The sequence below is a fragment of the Cetorhinus maximus genome, chromosome 4 (genome assembly GCF_964194155.1).
Source record: "Cetorhinus maximus chromosome 4, sCetMax3.hap1.1, whole genome shotgun sequence".
NCBI lineage: Eukaryota > Metazoa > Chordata > Chondrichthyes > Lamniformes > Cetorhinidae > Cetorhinus > Cetorhinus maximus.
In genome coordinates this window covers 50,779,780-50,797,952 of record NC_135882.1, presented here as the reverse complement: position 1 = coordinate 50,797,952, position 18,173 = coordinate 50,779,780, and the positions used below count along the sequence as shown (strand labels likewise).

The 18,173-nt window shown below is 44.9% G+C and overlaps 1 protein-coding gene across 3 annotated transcripts in view; it reads right to left on the bottom strand.

The window, feature by feature from the left end:
• enpp2 (ectonucleotide pyrophosphatase/phosphodiesterase 2) overlaps window positions 1-18,173 on the bottom strand; it is a 118,397-nt gene that overhangs the window by 15,806 nt on the left and 84,418 nt on the right. For all 3 annotated transcript variants that reach the window (XM_078540173.1, XM_078540174.1, XM_078540175.1), the window contains 5 exons: window positions 16,292-16,379; window positions 7,020-7,189; window positions 5,944-5,992; window positions 5,594-5,733; window positions 677-812 (listed from right to left, as the gene is read on the bottom strand). In XM_078540173.1, the coding sequence (XP_078396299.1) occupies window positions 677-812; window positions 5,594-5,733; window positions 5,944-5,992; window positions 7,020-7,189; window positions 16,292-16,379 (583 nt within the window). The remainder of the gene's footprint in view (window positions 1-676; window positions 813-5,593; window positions 5,734-5,943; window positions 5,993-7,019; window positions 7,190-16,291; window positions 16,380-18,173) is intronic.

The following is an 18,173-nucleotide window of genomic DNA, read 5'->3' as shown; positions in this document are numbered from 1 at the left end:
TAGGGGCTTCAATCTGCCCTATTCATGGCCTTGGCTCCTGCCACACTGCCACTCACAAGCTCCAAATCAAGCTCAATAATTTGAAACAAGCAGGCTGATAAATATCTCCAAAGTGCTGACTGAAGCTTTATGAATCTATACAATTTCTAAATTCAAAAGGGACTCCCAATCAAATATCACTTAAACAAATCATACAGAAATTTGTGTTTGAATTGAGCTGAATTTCCCCTTTCCCCTCTAGTTTTAAACCCATGACAGAATCAATGAAGTCAATCGCAATCTAAATATTAGAGATAAAAATGTAATTCTTGTCTAAAAGGTCATGTCACTATTGGTTAGGAAGGTAATTTTAAGCCACTTTCTTCCAACAAAATAATTGTTTAGGAGAAAACTATTATCAATTTATCTTGATCACCATGCAATAACAAATCACAGATTTTAAACCATATTGTGGCTGAAAATGAGCAGCTCTACTGGTGCACTATTGCCACAACTTCAACAGGATTGTGATAGAGGGCCAGTAACTAAGCAAGGACCCTGACACGCTTGGTGTGAACTGGGTGAAGCAAGTCAGACCTCTAGATAAGCAGATTTACTGAAATATTATGTTTTGTGTTTTATCATCTAAATCTACCAATTCACCTTCATAAAGGTTGCAGAAAATAAATTAACTTACTGGGAGGATAGAGAAATCCATAGGAAATTTGTCTGTCTGCTCTGTAAGCTGAACAAGTTTGACTGTGTGTTGTAGAGATGCGTATATCAGGTCTCACACAGTTGCTCAGAAAATCTGGAAGGTTAAACAGCTCCACCTGCATTTGGATGTAAAAGGCTCGGTTACAATGGTACCAAGTGAGTCTCTCAAGTTTGCAAGGTAATGTTAAGCAGTTTTCTTCCAATAAAATAAGAATGTAGAAAAAAATGTTATCAATTTATTTTGATCATCCGGAGCACTGCCCATGCATCCTGGGCGTTACGCGGAGAGACAGCATCACCAATGAAGAAGTGCTGCAGAGGACTGGTCAGAGGTGCCTGTGGGACATGGTGATGAAGAGACAACTGCAACCTTTGTCTCCTGGACGTGCGCCCCGCCAGAGTGACAGTAGAATGGACAGCACCAGATGGAAGAAGAAGACTGGATCAGCCAAATAAGCTTGCTGAAGTACATTTAAGGAGAACCTCCAAGAGCAGGACACCACCTGGGTCGCAGCGGAAGAAAGTGCGATGGATCGGGGTCGGTGGCGGAGTCTTGCTGCCCATAGATTCCCCCAGTCCCGCATGGGCAAAGTCTAAGGGCGGAGTCATCCAGTCCTGTTGGCAGTAGGCATCGTGGCAGGCAGGTGAGGGGGGAGAATTCAGTGTGAGGGGCAGAAATCGGTTTCACACCGGCGTGAAATCACAGCGGGGTCATCCGATGGTGTTCACAATGGCGGAACGCGAATCCCACTACAGGCTGACATGAACATGATTTGCATCCCGCTAATTGGATGCAAAGTAAGGCCCGACCGGAATCATCCCGCCACACCAGATTTATCATTGCGCCAGTGGGAAAACACGCTGGTCCAGAATATGTCTGAACTAGTGTGACATGCTGAAGCCGGGACTTACCATTAGGGCCTTGCTAATATTGCGGACATCCGAGGAGCAGAAGATGCTGGAGCCCTACAGCTACCGGACCCTGGAGGAACACGTGCATCGCATGCTGGGTGGATTCTCATGATCGTGGTTCTGCCGCGAAGCAGCTCTCGGAAGATGGAAGGTCTCCGATGATGTCTCGAGTCTGCTTCGGAACATCGCGGTCTTGGCCATGGGCTGCTACGGGTGATTGGTGAAGGACGGGGAGAGGGAGGTCCAGCTGTGAGTGGGAGAGGAAGGTGTACCGGCGGTGAGGGGGGTGGGGGAGTAAGGTCTAGGTGTGAGTAGGAGAGGAAGGTATACTGGGAGGCAGGAGGTGAGGTTGGGTGGGGGGGGGGGGGGTGGGGGGGGGGGGGCGGTGGGGTGGTGGTGGCGGGATGAAGGTGTAAGGGTGTGAATTTGGGAGGGGGAAGGAGTGCATCCGGGGTGGGGGGGGAGATAGTATGGAGGGAGGAGGGTGTAACAGGGGAGAATGCTGCAGGAGGGGAGGTAGGTGTAAGGGGGGAGGAAGGTGTAAGGGATGGACTTTGGAGAGAGGAAGGTACCTCAGGGAGGAGGGAGTTCCGGTGGGGGGGGGAAGATGTCTGGGCGAGGGGGGAGTTTGGAGGTGGGAAGGCATCCGGAGAGGAGGGAACTCGGAGGTGGGGTGAAGGTGTCTGGGCAGAAGAGGGAGCTTGGAGCAGGGGGAGAAAGTGTCTGGGGGTAGGAGGGCGTTCGGAGAGGGGGAAGGTGTCCAGGGGAGGAGGGACTTGAAGAGGGGGAAGGTGTCCGGGGGGGGGGGGGGGGGAGGAGGGAGTCGGAAGGAGGAAGGTTTCTGGGGGGAGGAGGGATTTTGGAGGGGGGAAAGTTGTCCAGTGGAGGAGAAATTCAGCGGGCGGAAGGAGTCGGGGGTGGGGGAGGAGGAGGGAGTTCAGGGGTGGGAAGGTGTCTGGAGGGAGGAGGGAGTTCGGAGTGGGGGGAAGTTGTCCGGGGCGAAGAGGGAGTTCGGAAGGGGGCAGGTGTCTGGTGGAGGAGAAATTCGGAGAGGGGGAAGGGGTCGGAGGGGGGAGGGAGTTTGGAGGGGGGAAGGTGTCCATGGTAGGAGGGAGTTCGGAGGGGGGCAGGTGCCCGGTGGAGAAGGGAGATGTCTAAGTAAACCTGCAAGGGAGTGTATGTGGAATCAATGGTTGCCTCCTGGGGTGCAAACTCAGGGTGGATGTGGTAAGAGGGAATGGTGAGTGTGAGAGGGGGCATAGGGAGCCGGTAGGGTAGGAGGCTGAGGTTACATCAGTAATGGTAGAAGGGGCGAGGGCAGTTGGTGGGGACTCGGAGGAAGACACGGACCCTGGGGGTGGGAAGGAGGAGGTCGGGGAGGTCAATGTAGATGGGGGTGGGATTTTCAGGAAGGTAGGGAATGTGCACGTCCACCTGGACATCCTGGAAAGACAAGGTTTCGGGTTGGTGGGTGATGGTGGGGAGGTGGAAGGTGATGCCAGGGGTTCCACAGTGATGGGCGAAAGGACATGGGTGATTGGGGGAGGGGAAAGGACAGGGGAGCTTACGATAAACTTGACAATTACCATTTCTCAGAAATCGAAAGTGAGCGGAGCCTCGTGTTGGACAGACACAGATGCTGCATGGGAGTGTGATCAGTGGGTGGGCAGAGATGTAGGTCGGCTCAGATGGACAACTGAAAGAGAACCCCAGCAGGCAGCATTCAAAATGCTTAGAACAGTGAGATGAGTGTGATGGAGGAAGGCTTTGCGTGCGTGGGAGAGTGCTTGCACGAGTCTCCAAAAGGTCCTGCCACACACACCCTCTCCCAGGGGTGTCCAGCTGCTACTCCTCCTCCCTTCGGGTGCCCGAGGGCCTGACTCCTGGAGGGGAAGGAGCACCTGGAAGGATGTCGAGGTGCTCCATTTCCCTCTTGTGTTGCACTGCTGGAACTCACCCATGGCTACCACGATGGAGTGCAGGTCTGCACACATCTCTTCATTCTTCTGGACTAGGGTCTCCATGACATCCACCATCCTTCCATGGTGACCACCATACATGCACATGTGGGCACCACAGAGAGCAGGTGGACGCACTCCTCCAACTCACGTGGTGCTCTGTTGATGGCTTCCGACAGCTCTGCGTGATGTTCCTTCGTCTTCTGCTGACTCTCCACGATGAGTTGGAAGGTCGATTCCAGAGGCTCATCATCTGACTTGAACCTCACAGATGCCTCTTTCCCAGCAGTCCTCCAAGTACCATGGAGCTCGGCTGAACCTGCCTCCTCCTGCTGCGGACACGTGTCTGTGCGGTGACCATCAGATTGTGAACTCAAGCCTGCTGTAGACCGAGGTGTGTGTCTCCGCGCTGGTGGAGGGTGTGGGTAAGCGCTGTGACAGGTCTTCCAGGCTGCTTATTTCCAGCTCTTCAATGGAGGAGGTGTCCTCTTGGTGAGGACATGAATGGAGCTGAGGGACTGGCTGGCTGAGGGCATCAGTCACTTTGCAGAGCTCTCTGTGAACCAAAATGGAGATAATTAGTACAGGGCAGTGAAGGCAAAAACAGGAGGAGCACTCACAGTTGCGTTGACAGAGGGATAACGTGGAGAAAGATCTTCACCTGAGTGTTCGTCGCCGACCTCACCATCGTCACAGGCACCATCCGCGTCTTCGCCAGTCAGCACGGTGGCACGCTCCTCAAAGTGAGCGAGGGGTCTAATGTGGACCACCCCATCCCTGGCCTGGAATCTCTCCCAGCTGTTGTGAGACAGCTTCTCCTGCATGAAAACAGATAGAGAGAGTGTTAGCAGGATGCCTGGTACTGCGTGGAATGTTTCTGGTGAGCGGAGACATGGTTGGGATGAGGACGTGCGCTCCAGAGGATATGAGCCTGATGGAGATGTAAGGGTGTGTGTGAGAGTTAGTGGTGTTGTCCCTGGAGGTGCGAGATCCCTGTGGATGTGTGATGGGTTTGTGAGTGTGTGAGTTGAGAGTGATGAGGTGGTTGACTTACCCTGGCGGAATGGATGAGAGCATTCACCCTCTTCCTGCACTGAATGGCTGACCTCCACTGACCACCGCTGCCACCGACTCCCAGACCAGATTGGTGAATCTAGTGGACTTCCTGCGGCCAGAGAGGGGTAGAGGACCTCACGGCGGCCTTCCACTGCACCCAGCAGGCGCCCCAGAGAGGCGTCACTAAATTTGTAAGCTACCATCACCTTTGCTTTCAGGGCCAAATATTGCCTGGAGCAGACCTGGTCTATAAACATGAAGTAGGCTGTGCTCTGGTGTGCTTCAAATATGGTGCCTAGAGCAAGAAAACACTGAGGTCACAGTGTAGCGGAAAATCCAAGCCTGCCAGCGATCCAGCATGTTTCCCGTGAATGCATTATTAATGAGACGGAGTGCGCCGGGAAGGGGATGATACGGCGCGAAAACCCGCCATTGCAGCCAGCGGGTAAAACGTCTTTTTTCACGCCCACTACAGCACTTAGTGGAAATCTGGGATGATTCTGCCCTAAACGTAAGTACTTTGGTATCATATGACTGAGTAATAAGACAGATTTTGGATAGCAAAAGTTCCAACCGCGTGTGGAGATCCAAATGTGTAAATACTTACTATAAATAAATAGTTCTAGTTAAAAAGGCTATTGCCTCGAGCAGCGTACATTTTGAAGACTAGACAATTCCCAAACCCCATCTAAACCACGACCACACAACAAAACAACGGAGCGAGGTCCACACTCTGCGGGAAGCCCAGCAGCTTTAGGCGACTCCCGCACTCTTTATTCAGGTTGGGTGGGGGGTGTGGATGGGGACTGTGGCGCCCCATTAAATCCAGCCTTTTCTGTCCAAGCTGAAGGGTTTAAGTATTGGGGAATAAAAATTTGTTTCCATTCACGTGTCATGTCAACATCAAGAACGCTCAAATTGGTATCATTTGCAACACTTGACAAATACTTTTTAAACTGCTGAGCACAAACCTGTTTAGGAACTGTGTATGAAGTCCACAGTGGCATTGAGAAGGTTTCACTATATCCACTTATATAGCCTTGATGATGTAAGATATAGTACTTAGTACGATACAGAATAGCAGGACGTCCATAAAGTAGATGTTTGTTTTCTATCAGGGAAACTAAAAAGGCAATATGATAAATACAAAAGTTACATACCAGCAGGGATCCCAAACAAACTGGTAATTTTACAACTTGCAAACTTAATGACGCCCATGAATAACGTTGAATTATTTTCATAAATAGATCCCTTTTTCCAGTTTCATAAAAATACAAAATAGTACTGAAATTGAACGTACTTACAATTCTAAAAGCCTTACCTTCTGTGCCTCTGTGGTGTAGACGTTTGTTCAGGTCATCTCCTTTGTTCTAAAATAATTAAAATAAATTTATAAAGGCAATGAAACAGTAGATGTTAATGTACTAACATACATACTTACAAGGTTGTGCTACACTGCTGAGAGTTGGGATAATCTTAAACTACATTTACCAAATGTCAGCACTAAATAAGAAAAGAATCAAAGGCAAACATTTCAGCCCTGATTTGAACACAAGGTGGGTGTGCATTGTGCAGGGGCCAGGGTAAAAGGGAAGCATGTCACAATGGCACCAGCATGATGCCAAGGCTATTTTTACTCCCAAGCCTAAGTTAAGCATGAGAATGGCGACTCCAGCCTGAATCTGGTGGGAATGATGTGAAGCCGAATTTCGGATGCTAGGGGGTAGCTACCCAAGCGTACATTAAGTGTTCAGCTATGGGTGGTGGCGTGGCAGGCTGGAGGGATTCTGAAACAATCATGGCCAGGAGTGAGGCAGGGGAGTCTGAAAATTTCCCTGTAGATCCTGGGGGAAGCTCTCCTGTTTCTCCTTTCTCACAACGAAACCATTAGAAAACATTCTCTGAAGTAACTTTCCCAGGTTTCTTCTGTCATGATCCTGCCTGCCACTAGATTTCACTAGTTCTGGCATTGGTAATCACAAACATGATCCTGAATTAAAATTACATCAGGGTCAAAATTACATTACCGGACCCTAACATTTCAATATTAACGAGGCCATTGCCTGCTTCTGGAGACAGTTAAAATGGTAGCAGCAGGTGCAACGTGTTGGGAGTGCAGCAAGTAGCACCCTCTGCCATTTTAAGCCTTCTCCCTAACACTCCCATCAGGTGGGTGGGGTTAAAATCAGGGTTTTCATTTCTGACAAAGATGAAATAAGAGCAGGTCTATATTAATGAAGAAATGGAAGGTTTTGCCTCTAATATATTTTTTAGTTCAGGTAAAACCAAGGCTGCATAGGAGAGGTTTTTTACACCAAAATAATTGACTGAGCTAAACATTATCTCAGCAATTCAAAATGAGCGAATGGTTGGAAAATGTAAGTGTTATTTTCTGACCCTCTCATCACACGTGCAACCCAAATCATCCTGAACGGCTGAAGCAACCATAATATGGGATGGTTTAACCACTTCATCTGGCATGGACGGCCTGTACAGGGGACTCCGTAAAATGTGGTTCATACTGCCATGGGTTCCATTATTAGGAGCTGGTTTCAGTCCAAGAAGGTCTGAAAGTGAAAAGGAAATATTGCCTGGTGTAATTTTCATGTTAAAAATGCAAGGCAGCAATACATTTACATAACATTACCAACCATTGTACAGGACAAAACAGAGACATCTTTTGAAAAACTAAATTTCCTGGTAAATCTCAAAGACCAGACTCTGGCGATCCGCATAGTTAAGCAAACTAGTTAGGGCATCATACTGGATCTTTATTCTGGGATCAACGCATGCGTACTTTCAAAGCATATTAAAATTTTAAAAAAGGATTATTTCACACCTAAAAATTAGCCTAATTCCATGCAGATAAACAGTGACAAGGCCACAGTGCTAGCCTCAAATTAAATTAAAATAGGCATCAAAGTAGACATTTCTCTGGATCTTTTGATGGATAGTTTGTGGGAACAGTCCTTCTAAAATTGCCTGTAGCAACACCTTCATATTTGTAACAGAAATAGCTGTAAATTGTTTATGAATGCCCCTATAACATAAAGGTCGGCTGTTGAACTGAGAACAAGGAAATGAATAGTTAATAGAGGTTTGTATGCAATTAAGTTATAAAGTCATTATCTCTGGCTCAGGCCCAGTGAAGGAGTATTTAGTGAATCGTAAACAGGTCATGATTCTTCATATTTGTATGCCTCCCTTTGTTAAAAGTAAGGCTGTAAGGTAAGGAGGAAAAGTAGAGACAACCTGTCTGGAGGTCAATGCTTATTGACTGACACAAAAAGAGGCAAGTACTTCTGACACATTGGTCACTCAGAAGCAGAGTTTTTCTTCCCCTTTGCTAATCTCTCTGTGTTAGTCAGTAGATGACTTTGATTTTGTCTCTTCATCTCTGTAAACCAGGTGTAAGAGGTATCCTTACCAGGACAAGGTATCTTTAAGGACAGAGTGTCAGAGCTTAGAGGCTGATTTGAGACTACCCCACCTCTTTACAGGCAGAACCAAGAGTGTCACTTAATTGCAGGTACTCTGAGATCCAGAAAAGGTGAGTATAACAGGCCATATTTTACCAGCCCTCTGGGGTGGACTGGGAGGCGCTGGTGGGGGGTGCCCTAAAATGACAGGGGGTGGACTACCTGGACTGCCTGTTGCTTGCCACCATTTTACCAATGGTGGGAAGTTGGAGGATGCCCCTTGTGCCACTTAATAGACAATTAAGGGCCTCTTGCCACTGCCACTGGCATCTTACCATTAGCAGGTGGCTCTCCTCGAGGTGGAGAGGCAGCCAAGTGAACCCTGGCAGCCTCCTTGCAACCTTATTGTAGGGGTCCTCCTATTCGTGCATTCAGTGGGCCCTGGGGGGGGGGGTTGCTTGGTGGAAATGGCTGCTCTCACAACAGCAGCCCCCTCACTCTCACCAACCCATCCCCTCATCAGGGCCTACCTGACTGGGTCTGGTGCCCCCCACACTTAATTACTTGGTCAGGAGGGCGGCCTACTTCCATGGTGCCCTCTCATCCAGGCACATTCCCAGCAGTGGCCGGTACTCCCGGTGATGCTGCTGAGACTGCTGGCCCTCTGATTGTTCAGCAGCTCCTGGGAGAGGGTGGCCATCCTTTAACGGATGTGGAGAAGAACTTCCTGACATTACTACTAAATTTGTCTTCTACCAGTTTGAATCTGTGTCCCACTGTTAATGTTTGGTATGTAGGAATATTCTGGATCCACCTTTCCATACTAATTATTATTTTATATATCTCTGTAAGGTAACCGCTCATTTGCTTCCTCTTAATGTCAAAAAGCCAACATTCCTTCAGTCTTTCCTCATAGCATCAGTCCGCTAATATCAGGAATCAGGCTTTGTGGCTCTTTTCTGAATTACCTCCAGAATGTCAATCTCCCTCTCATGTTTAGATGATTGGAATTACATTGTTAGACAATTTGCCTTTATTATTTGTCTATCAAATTTAATTTGCTATTGTTCCACCTTCTTACATATTTTGTTTAACCTCATTTTAAGCTGCCTTCTCAGAGTCAACTCGCAGATTAGAGGGTGGCAAATGTATCCCCACTATTTAAAAAAGGAGGATGGGAGAAAACAGCGAATTACAGGCCAGTTTAGCCTAACATCAGTAGTAGGGAAAATGCTAGAGTCTATTATAAAGGATTTAATAACAGGACACTTAGAAAATATGAACGGGATTAGACAAAGTCAACATGGATTTATGAAAGGGAAATCTTGTTTGACAAACGTACTGTAATTTTTTTGAGGACATAACTAGTAGGATAGACAAGGGAGAACGAGTGGATATGGTGCATTTGGATTTTCAGAAAACTTTTGATAAAGTCCCACATAAGAGGTTAGTGTGTAAAATGAAAGCACATGGGATTGGGGGTAATATATTGGCATGGATTGAGAATTGGTTAGCAGGCAGGAAACAGAGAGTAGGAATAAATGGGTCTTCTTCGGAATGGCAGGCAGTGACTAGTGGGGTACTGCAGGGATCAGTGCTTGGGCCCCAGCTGCTCACAATATATATCAATAATTTGGATGAGGGAACCAAATGTAATATTTCCAAGTTTGCTGACAACACAAAACTAGGTGGGAATATGAGTGGTGAGGAGGATATTAAACGGCTCCAAGGCGATTTAGACAAGTTGAGTGAGTGGGCAAATACATGGCAGATGCAGTGGAGAGTATAATGTGGATAGGTGAAGTTATCCACTTCGGTAGGAAAAACAGAATGGCAGAGTATTATTTAAATGGTGATAGATTGGGAAGTGTTGATGTACAAAAAGGGACCTGGGTGTCCTTGTACACCAATCACTGAAAGCAAACATGCAGGTGCAGCAAGCAGTTAAGAAGGCAAATGGGATGTTGGCCTTCATTGCAAGAGGACATGAATACAGGAGCAAAGATGCCTTACTGCAGCTGTACAAGGCCTTGGTGAGACCACATCTGGAGTATTGTTTGCAGTTTTGGTCTCCTTACCTGAGAAAGGGTATACTTGCCACCGAGGGAGTGCAGCAAAGTTTCACCAAACTGATTCCTGGGATGGCAGGATTGTCGTATGAGGAGAGATTGGGCCAACTAGGCTTATATTCACTGGAGTTTAGAAGAATGAGAGGGGATCTCATTGAAAGGTATAAAATTCTGACAGGGCTGGACAGACTGGATGCAGGGATGATGTTTCCTCTGGTTGGGGGGGGATCTAGAACAAGGTGTCACAATCTCAGGATACGGGGTAGGCCATTTAGGACTGAGATGAGGAGAAACTTCTTCATTCAGAGGGTGGTGAATCTGTGGAATTGTCTACCACAGAGGGCTTTGGAGGCCAAGTCACTGAATATATTTAAGAATGAAATAGATTAGATTTCTAAACTCTAAAGGCATCAAGGGGTCTGGGTAGAGAGCAGGAGTATGGTGTTGAGATAGAGGATCAGCCATGATCATATTGAATGGTGAAGCAGACTCGAAGGGCCAAATGGCCTACTCGTGCTTCTATTTGCTTTTCTGCCTATCTTTGTTATCAGTTTGTCTCGAGTTCCAAATCAAAGTCATTAATGTAACTTAGTAACGATAAGGTTTGAAAACCCCACTGACATAATAATCCTAGTAATTAGCTAGTTTCTTAACCATTCTCAATTTTAACTTGAATTTCCACCACAAGTTTAACTAGCAGCCCTTTATGCATAACTTTGTCAAATGCTTTTTAGAAGACAAGATACAGCACAATGCACTAGAGATATGACTTCTTCAGAAAAATCTGATTTGTAGTCAAGTTGGAGCATTTGTTTGCAACTGGATCATATGCAGAAACGTGTCACCATTTTCCTAGTTTGGAACGATCAGAGCAAGACTTTTTGAGTGTACACTTGCAAGTGAATGAAACATTATGCAAATACATAGGAGCTACAATGGAAATAGACCATTCAGCCCAACCAGCTTGTGTCAGTGTTTACCCTCTATCCGAGCAAATAGACCTAATCACAATTAGCCTATGTTCCTGAATCCCTTGATCCACTTTGTCTTCATTCATCCATCTGATCTAATCTTGAATGTTGATATACAGCAAATCCTTGGAGCTGCTCTCTTACTGCAACTTCTCCAGGATTGTGGAAGCTCCCATTTTCAGTAGTATAATTCCAAGAAAATTCTTAACCATAGCTTCCTCCTTTTTATTTACTCTTCCATGGAATGTGAGCATCACTGGCAAGGCCTGCATTTGTTGTTCATCCCTAACTGCCCTTGAGAGGTTGATGGTGAGTCCCATCCTTAAACTAGTGTAGGTACACCTGCAGTGCTACCAGGAAGGGAACTTCCTACTCCAACCACTAACCCTGGAAGTGAATTCCACAGCCTCACAACTCTGCATACAGTCTTTGGAAATTATTCATGTAACTGTGGATAATGTCAAAACACTTCCTTGTTTACCTGTATGATGGACCTAACATTTGGTTGGGACAGCTAGACCCAGGCCAAGGGCATGGGTTACTTCCTTTCGCATATTGCCTTGTAAGTGGTTATATTATAGCTAACAATCACAGGGCTACCAGATACATTTAAAAGCATATTTCTGGTAGGGATCAATTGAGTAAACTTTCAGAAGCACTGCTCCTAGAGTGGAGTCTCGCTCAATGGAAGCACAGATCAGGGAACTGAGCACCCAATTTTTTTTATTTGTTCATTTCAATTATCAAAGGAAATTTTACACCAGAAACACTGGCCCGGATTTTCACAGTGTCATGCAGACCCAGAAGCTAGTCCCCATTTCCAACAGATCCTATTTTTGCCCAAGTGGGGGAAGGGGGAAGAATGTGATTCATACATGGGGGAACCCCAAACACACCAGGGCCATTTGTACTCAGTGCTAAGTTCAAACAGGCCCCATTTTTGCTGCAGCGAGGTCTGTTTCCCACAGTGTATGACTTATGATTTTTAAGAGTAGATGTGAATGTGTGTAAAAGGTGGATAGGTCTGTGGTAAAAACAAAAAACTACTGCGGATGCTGGAAATCCAAAACAAAAAGGGTCATGTGGACCCGAAACGTCTACTCTTTTCTTCTCCACCGATGCTGCCAGACCTGCTGAGTTTTTCCAGGTAATTCTGTTTTTGTTTTGGATAGGTCTGTGGAACTGTCAAGATATTTAAATACCTGCTCTTTACATCTTCTGTGTCTTGGTTGAAAAAAAAATCAGTACTTGCTATTTCAATTGCTATATGTTGACATAAGCCTGAGGGTTATCATTATTGCATCTTTATTGCTTGACTACTTCCGCAACCTATCATTATCACAGTGGGAGATCTGTAAGTTCACAGCTTTATTGGCAGCTCCAAGAGGTTGTTAAGGGGTTAGTTGTCTTGAATATGGGGCTATGAATACAAATGTTTGTTTTTATAAGAAATTAAGTACTTGAAGGGACTTTAATGTATTGAATGGGCTTTTATGAATTAAAGTGTATTTTTTATATGGCGAAGTCTGTAATAGATATTTGGAGCTTTATTTTACTTCATCTGAGCATGGCTTTGAGGTTTGCCCATGGTAGATAGTTGGTGAGTTGCCATGGAGGGTGTAAGGGCAAAGGGAGGTGGGTGGGGCATGGGTCAGCATAAGTTGGCTCTAAGTTAGCTTAGGGGCTATAAGAACATAAGAACTAGGAGCAGGAGTAGGCAATTCAGCCCCTCGAGCCTGCCCCGCCATTCAATACGACCATGGCTGATCTCATTTCGGCCTCAACTCCAATTTCCCGCCCTCTCCCCATAGTCTTTCAACCCATTACTAATTAAAAATCTGCCTATCGCCTCCTTAAATTTATTCAGCGTCCCGGCATCCACTGCACTCTGAGGTAGTGAATTCCACAGATTCACGACCCTTTGAGAAATTCCTCCTCATCTCTGATTTAAATCTACCACCCCTCAGCCTAAAACTACGGCTTCTCATTCTAGAATGCCCCACAAGGGGAAACATCTGCTCCACGTCTACTTTGTCTATCCCATTAGCATCTTATATACCTCAATTAGATCTCCTCTCATCTTTCTAAACTCTAGCGAGTATAGGCCTAAATTCTCAATCTCTCCTCATAAGACAAGCCCTGCATCTCTGAAACCAATCTAGTGAACCTCCTCTGAACCGCCTCCATTGCAACTACATCCTTCCTCAAGTAAGGGGACCAAAACTGTGCACAGTACTCCAGGTGCGGTCTCACCAATGTCTTGTACAGTTGCAACAACACTTCCCTATTTTTATACTCTATTCCTTTAACAATAAATGCCAAAATTCCATTTGCCTTATTACCTGCTGTACCTGCATACTAGCTTTCAGTGATTCATGCACGAGGACACCCAGATCCCTCTGCACTGAAGCATTGTGAAATTTCTCTCCATTTAAATAATACGTCTCCTTTTTATTCTTCCAACCAAAATGGATAACCTCACACTTATCCATGTTAAACTCCATCTGCCAGATTTTGGCCCATTCACCTAACCTGTCCATATTCATTTGTAAATTTCTTATTTCTTCATTGCAACTTACTTTCCCACCTATTTTGGTGTCATCTGTAAATTTAGCTATAGTACCTTCTATCCCTGAATCCAAGTCATTAATATAGATTGTAAATAGTTGGGGCCCAAGGGCCAAACCCTGTGGCACCCCACTAGTTACAGCTTGCCATCCAAAAAAAGACCCATTTATCCCAACTCTCTGCTTTCTGTTGGTTAGCCAATCCTCTTTCCAAGCTAATATATTACTCCTAACTCTGTGTGATCTTATCTTGTGTATTAATTTTTTGTGTGGCACCTTGTCAAAGGCCTTCTGGAAGTCCAGATATACTACATCTACAGGATCCCCATTATCCACTTTGCTTGTCACATCTTCAAAGAACTCTAGCAAATTAGTCAAACATGATTTATTCTTCATAAAACCATGCTGACTCTGATGGATTGCATTTTGACTTTCCAAATGCCTCATTACTATTTCCTTAATAATGGATTCTGACAATTTCCCAACGACAGATGTTAAACTAACTGGTCTATAGTTTCCTACTTTCTGCCTCTCCCCTTTTTGAATAAGGGTGTTTATATTAGCATTTTTCCAATCCACTAGAACCTTTCCAGAATCCAGGGAATTTTAGAATATTATAGCCAATGCATCCATTATCTCCACTGCCACTTCCTTTAAGGCCCTGGGATGCAGGCCATCAGGTCCTGGAGATTTGTCACCCTTTAATACCAATAGTTTGCTTGGTACATTTTCTCTAGTGATGGTGATTGTTCTCATTTCCTCCTTCTCTATACCCTCTGCACTACCTGTTACTATTGGGGTGGTACTAGTGTCCTCCACCGTGAAAACTGAGGCAAAATATTGATTAAACGTCTCTGCCATTTCTGTGTTCCCCACTATTAGCTCCCCTTCCTCATCCCCAAGGGGCCAACATTCACTTTAGCTACTCTCTTTCCTTTTATATACTTGTAGAAGCTTTTGCATTTTGCACTAGTTTTCTTTCATAATTTACCTTTGCACTTTTTATTTTTTTTTTAGTAACCCCTTGTTGATCTTTAAAAGTTTCCCAATCTTCCAGCCTGCCACTGACCCTTGCAATTTGGTATGCCTTAGTTTTTGCCTTTATGTTATCTTTAACTTCTTTGCTTAGCCATGGATGCTTTTTCCCCTCTTACCATCTTTCTTCCATAAGGGGCCATAGGGATGAGTGGGGATCATGGGTTGGCATAAGTTGGCACTAAGTTGACATTGGGGCTATAAGGGACTATGGGGATGAGTGGGGAGTCATGGTTTAGCACTAAATTGGCATAGGGGCTTTTAGGGGTCATGGGGGTAGGTAGAGAGACATAGGTTGACAAGGAAGGTATGCGGGACCATGGGGATGGGTGGGGGTATGGGGATGGAGGGCTGTTGGGGAGTGAGGGAGTGTGAGAGGGTGTAAGGGGTGAGGGCTAGACGGCCTAACAGCTTTTATTACAACTGGGATGAAGTCCCAGAGCACTGAGGCAGGCCTTTTACCCAGTCTGCCTCGGCATTCAGCAGCCCTTTTGGCTGTTTCCAAACAGTTTCTGGAGATGGTGGGCTGGGCACCCTCCTGCCCAGAATGAAAATCCTGCCATTCAGGCCAGTTTCTCCTGAGGCAGGTGCACCAAATTAGGAAATTACCTGACTTTGCTCGCCTGCCTCAGAAGCAAAAATCTGGGCCCTAGTCTCAGAGCATTGAAATGAGTTTGAATTATTACACAATATTTACATCACAGAAACAGGCCTTTCAACCCAAGAAGTCTATGCCAGAGTTTATGCTCCTCATAAGAGTCCTCCCACCTTACTTCATCTCATTCTATCAACATAAAATCTATTCTTTTCACCCTCATGCACTTACCTAGCTTCCTCTTATATGCACCCATGCTATTTGTCACAACTACTCGATGTAGTGTCTAGTATCACATTCTAACTACTCTCTTTCGAAAATAAGTTTCTCCTGAATTCCTTATTGGGATATTAGTGACTTACTTTTTATTTATGGCACCTAGGTTTGGACTCTCCACAAGTGGAAACATCTTCTTAACATCTACCCTATCAAACCCCTTCCTAGACCCTTTTCTCTATTCTAGAGAAAATAACCCCAGCTTCTTCAGCCTTTCCTGCCAGTTACAACCTCTTGTTAGCTCTGATCATACTTATTACAACAATACACCAAACCTCAGCCAATCTATTCATCCCTAGGTAACAGAGCAATTACAATATTAGCAGGAATAAAGATGCCACAAGTAACAATCCGAGAGCCTAACGAAGTGGTACAGTGTGTTTTATCCAGCAGAATGAGAATAGCTGATGAACCTTCACAGTAATTAGAGAGCACAGGGAAGATCTAGATAAAAGGTTTACTATTGATATTTAGTTCTCCTTTTGAAGTGAAATGATTTTAATCAATCATGTACATACAACGTTTTTGACAATTGTCAATTAATTCCATCACTTTCTACAGGAGTACAAATTTAGCTTTCAATTCATGTTTCATACTCTATATAAAATGCTTTAGCCTCTATTCTTCTATGACAGAGTGCATTAAGAAAACAATGTCAAGATATAGGTTCAACACAAGTTATCTTAAGTAATTTCCCAATAGTATACTTATTTTTATAAATGCTTGAAAGAACTTACCGCACATAACATTATACAGTTCAATATTTTCAAAGGGTGGAACCTTGGTTTTAAATTTGAAACTAGGCCCATAGCCTATAAAAACAGTCTAGGGAAGCAATATAGCAAAACAAGAAAAATTAAAACATCAAATTTTGGCACCATGATAACATATACAATGCATTAAAAATACTTGTTGATATTCAAGTAGGATGGGAGGACACTGGCTTACTCCTCAAATTCTTCACATGGTGAGTTCCTCATCTCAGTCAAGCTATCATAGGGAGAGTTACAAATGCTCCAGCATGAAGTAGAGAGGAATCAGGAACTGGGTCCATCTGGATTAAGGTAGTATAAGCAAAGGCTTGGAAATAGGTTGCTTGCTTGGCCTTATGCCCATAGAATGGAGGGATATGGGTAGTCAATGTGAAATATAGTTTAAAAATCACAAACCATCCAAATAGCTGGTTGAATAAAAGTGCAGTTTAGATTAGAAAGGCAAATCTTGTGCCCTTCCTCTGTTAGTAGATCACAAAAGTTCAACCAACCATTTCCAAGTTTATTTTTGGGTGGAGATAGGAGACAGGGAGGGCCTGAGGAGATGAAGGAAGCCCAGGATTTCCAGTTTTTGAGTGCACGGATCCTGCGCATTATTGGGCTGAATCTTCCAAGGAATGGAAATCACCATTGGATTGCCACTCCGCTCCTATTTTTTTTACAGCGCCGGAGCTCAGCATTTCTCGTCTGGATTTCCAAACTGCGCCTCTTCTGAAATGTGGAGCGTACCTATTCTGGGAGTCCTTCTTCACAGGGCAGGATCGTCGTGGGAAGCCAAGCCACATTCCTTCTTTACGGCACTAGCTGCCATTCTTTGTTAAGTCTTCATTCAGTAACACAGTGAAAAGCTTTGGGGCATTTAAATAGGTTTTCATTGTGTTAGTGAATGAATGTGAGTGTGAGTGGGTAGTTTGGCAGGGTGCCAGCTGGGTAGTGTTGCAGTGAGGTCAGGTCAGAGGATCGGGGGGAATTGGATGGGAGAGTTGGAGAGCCAGGGGGCCGGGAGATGGGTCAGAGGATCGGTGTGGGGGGTGAGGTTCTAAGGGAGTCAGTTGTACAGTTACTCAGGAGTTAGATTTCATTTTTTCCTGTCTAACATTTCCCGGGTAACTATTCTGGTAAGTGAGTCAGAACCTTCCAAAATCACCGACTTTAACTCAGAGTTGGAGACTATTTCGGAGGGGGTCCAGAAGCAGGGGAATTCCTATTGGAAGTTGAAACTTCCAGGCCAATTTCCATAAAGGCCTTGCAGTGGGCCTTCTGAGGGAACCCCCCAAGCGCATCTTCTGGGGTACCTCAGGGGTACAACCATCCAGAGACCGGAAGATCTGGGCCATTTAATAAAATGGTGTATCTCTGAATTGCAATTGTTAACTGGGTGTTTTTGTTTTAAAATATTAGACAACATTTCGGACAAGTTGTTCTGATCAATTTGTTTTAATAATGCAAAATGATCTACAGTAGTAGAAATAAATGTTGTTGGCATTTGATTTGGTTTAAATTGGATTTAAAGACATGGCAAAACTTTCTAAGGGAAAGAAAAATCAATTTCTTCCACCTTATAAACCTGGTTAAAAACAGCAGGAAATCCATTACACATGGACATCATGCTCAGGTTGCTACATGTAGATAATGGGCAACTTTTGCCTTTATGGATTACTTTAAATAAGGTCAATGATTTGAGGTGCATTAAAGATGGTTATCGCTTTGGTACTGAATTCTATTATAAGAAAGAAAAAGAAAATAAAGGGAACGGGAAATAAAATTGTGTGTGACTTTTCTCTCCCCCTCTTTTCTTTTTATACCTCAGCTCATAGCCCACTCGTATGTAGGATGTTGCTAGTGT